The following is a 1,974-nucleotide window of genomic DNA, read 5'->3' on the forward strand; positions in this document are numbered from 1 at the left end:
GTGAGTTAGCGAGCGCTGTTGCACAGGAGGATGAGGTTGTTGCTAGGGTGAGTGAGTTAGCGTCCGCTGTTGCACAGGAGGATGAGGTTGTTGCTAGGGTGAGTGAGTTAGCGTCCGCTGTTGCACAGGAGGATGAGGTTGTTGCTAGGGTGGGTGAGTTAGCGTCCGCTGTTGCACAGGAGGATGAGGTTGTTGCTAGGGTGGGTGAGTTAGCGTCCGCTGTTGCACAGGAGGATGAGGTTGTTGCTAGGGTGAGTTAGCGTCCGCTGTTGCACAGGAGGATGAGGTTGTTGCTAGGGTGGGTGAGTTAGCGTCCGCTGTTACACAGGAGGATGAGGTTGTTGCTAGGGTGAGTTAGCGTCCGCTGTTGCACAGGAGGATGAGGTTGTTGCTAGGGTGAGTGAGTTAGCGTCCGCTGCTGCACAGGAGGATGAGGTTGTTGCTAGGGTGAGTTAGCGTCCGCTGCTGCACAGGAGGATGAGGTTGTTGCTAGGGTGAGTGAGTTAGCGTCCGCTGTTGCACAGGAGGATGAGGTTGTTGCTAGGGTGAGTTAGCGGCCGCTGTTGCACAGGAGGATGAGGTTGTTGCTAGGGTGAGTTAGCGTCCGCTGTTACACAGGAGGATGAGGTTGTTGCTAGGGTGAGTTAGCGTCCGCTGTTGCACAGGAGGATGAGGTTGTTGCTAGGGTGAGTTAGCGTCCGCTGTTGCACAGGAGGATGAGGTTGTTGCTAGGGTGAGTTAGCGTCCGCTGTTGCACAGGAGGATGAGGTTGTTGACGGCCGCTGTGGTGGACTGGAGGTTCTGACCCGTCACCAGGTGCCGGTCCAGGACCACGTGCAGGGCATCTTCCTGGCTCGCTATGGAAACACGTCAGAGTGATCAGTGAGGGCTTCATCACTATGGAAACACGTCTGAGTGATCAGTGATGGCTTCATCACTATGGAAACACGTCAGAGTGATCAGTGTGGGCTATATCACTATGGAAACACGTCAGAGTGATCAGTGATGGCTTCATCACTATGGTAACACGTCAGAGAGATCAGTGTGAATTTGAGTATTAGGTTTGAGGACAAGAACTCACAGATGCAACACAGACAGTCCCGTAAACATCCTCTTTCAGACACAATTCCAACCTCAATGTAATCTTCAAACTGAAACGTTTCTATCTCAACACCATATACTTCTGTATCGCCAGTCCACTGATCTGCTATTCCTGCCACTGGGTACGGTCAGTGCAAGCATCCCCAGACTGCACTCTGATTGGCTGTACAAGTGGAGCCCTAAGGGGTGCATGCACTAACGGAATGAACCAGCAGCAGCGAAAGGGCACTGCCTAAGGGGCAAACCATCAGTCCTTTGCAACACCACTATTGCCACCTAAGGCACTACCGCCCAGAGATGGGCAAAAATACATCAAAATGTATTTTGATACACAATACAAAATACCCCTCAAATAAATGTATCAAAATAAAATACAAAATACTGTTGCCAGAAAATGTAACAAAATACAATACATGTATTTTGTATTTTTAAAATACAGGAAATACTTTTTCTGAATTTTCAGTTTTCTCACAATTTGGTAACGCAGAACATTCAGGTTTGGGCTATTCAGTGGCGTAACGTAGTAACCACGGAGCCAGGTGCAGGCTATTATGACGGGCCCATGTCAGTGGTTCCGTATCTTTTTTTTCATGTTTGTAACCGCCGCCACAGGGCTCTCATTGCAATCTCTATGGCTTCCGGGAGGGCTATCCCCACCGTGCTTTCGTCATATGTAATTGCCAGGTAAGGACTAGGACGCGATCTGGCACTCCGCGCCGGGGCGAGACGCTCCACTTTGTGAATGAGGCGCGCCTCACCTAGGACGCGATCTGGCACTCCGCGCCGATGAGACTCTTTTTAAAGATCTTAGCCTACTATAAACGTTGTTGAGACTCTTACTAAAGATCTTACTCATTCTCACAGAGACAAAAC

The 1,974-nt window shown here is 50.1% G+C and overlaps 1 protein-coding gene across 1 annotated transcript in view; it reads right to left on the bottom strand.

The window, feature by feature from the left end:
• Positions 1-367: 367 nt before the first annotated feature.
• The window catches only part of gatd1 (glutamine amidotransferase class 1 domain containing 1), a 9,179-nt gene continuing 7,572 nt past the window's right edge, over positions 368-1,974 (bottom strand). The window contains exon 7 of the mRNA XM_080847956.1: positions 368-857. Coding sequence (XP_080704082.1) covers positions 739-857 — 119 coding nt within the window. The 3' untranslated portion in view covers positions 368-738. The remainder of the gene's footprint in view (positions 858-1,974) is intronic.

Source organism: Sprattus sprattus (genome assembly GCF_963457725.1).
Source record: "Sprattus sprattus genome assembly, chromosome: 11".
Classification (NCBI taxonomy): domain Eukaryota; kingdom Metazoa; phylum Chordata; class Actinopteri; order Clupeiformes; family Clupeidae; genus Sprattus; species Sprattus sprattus.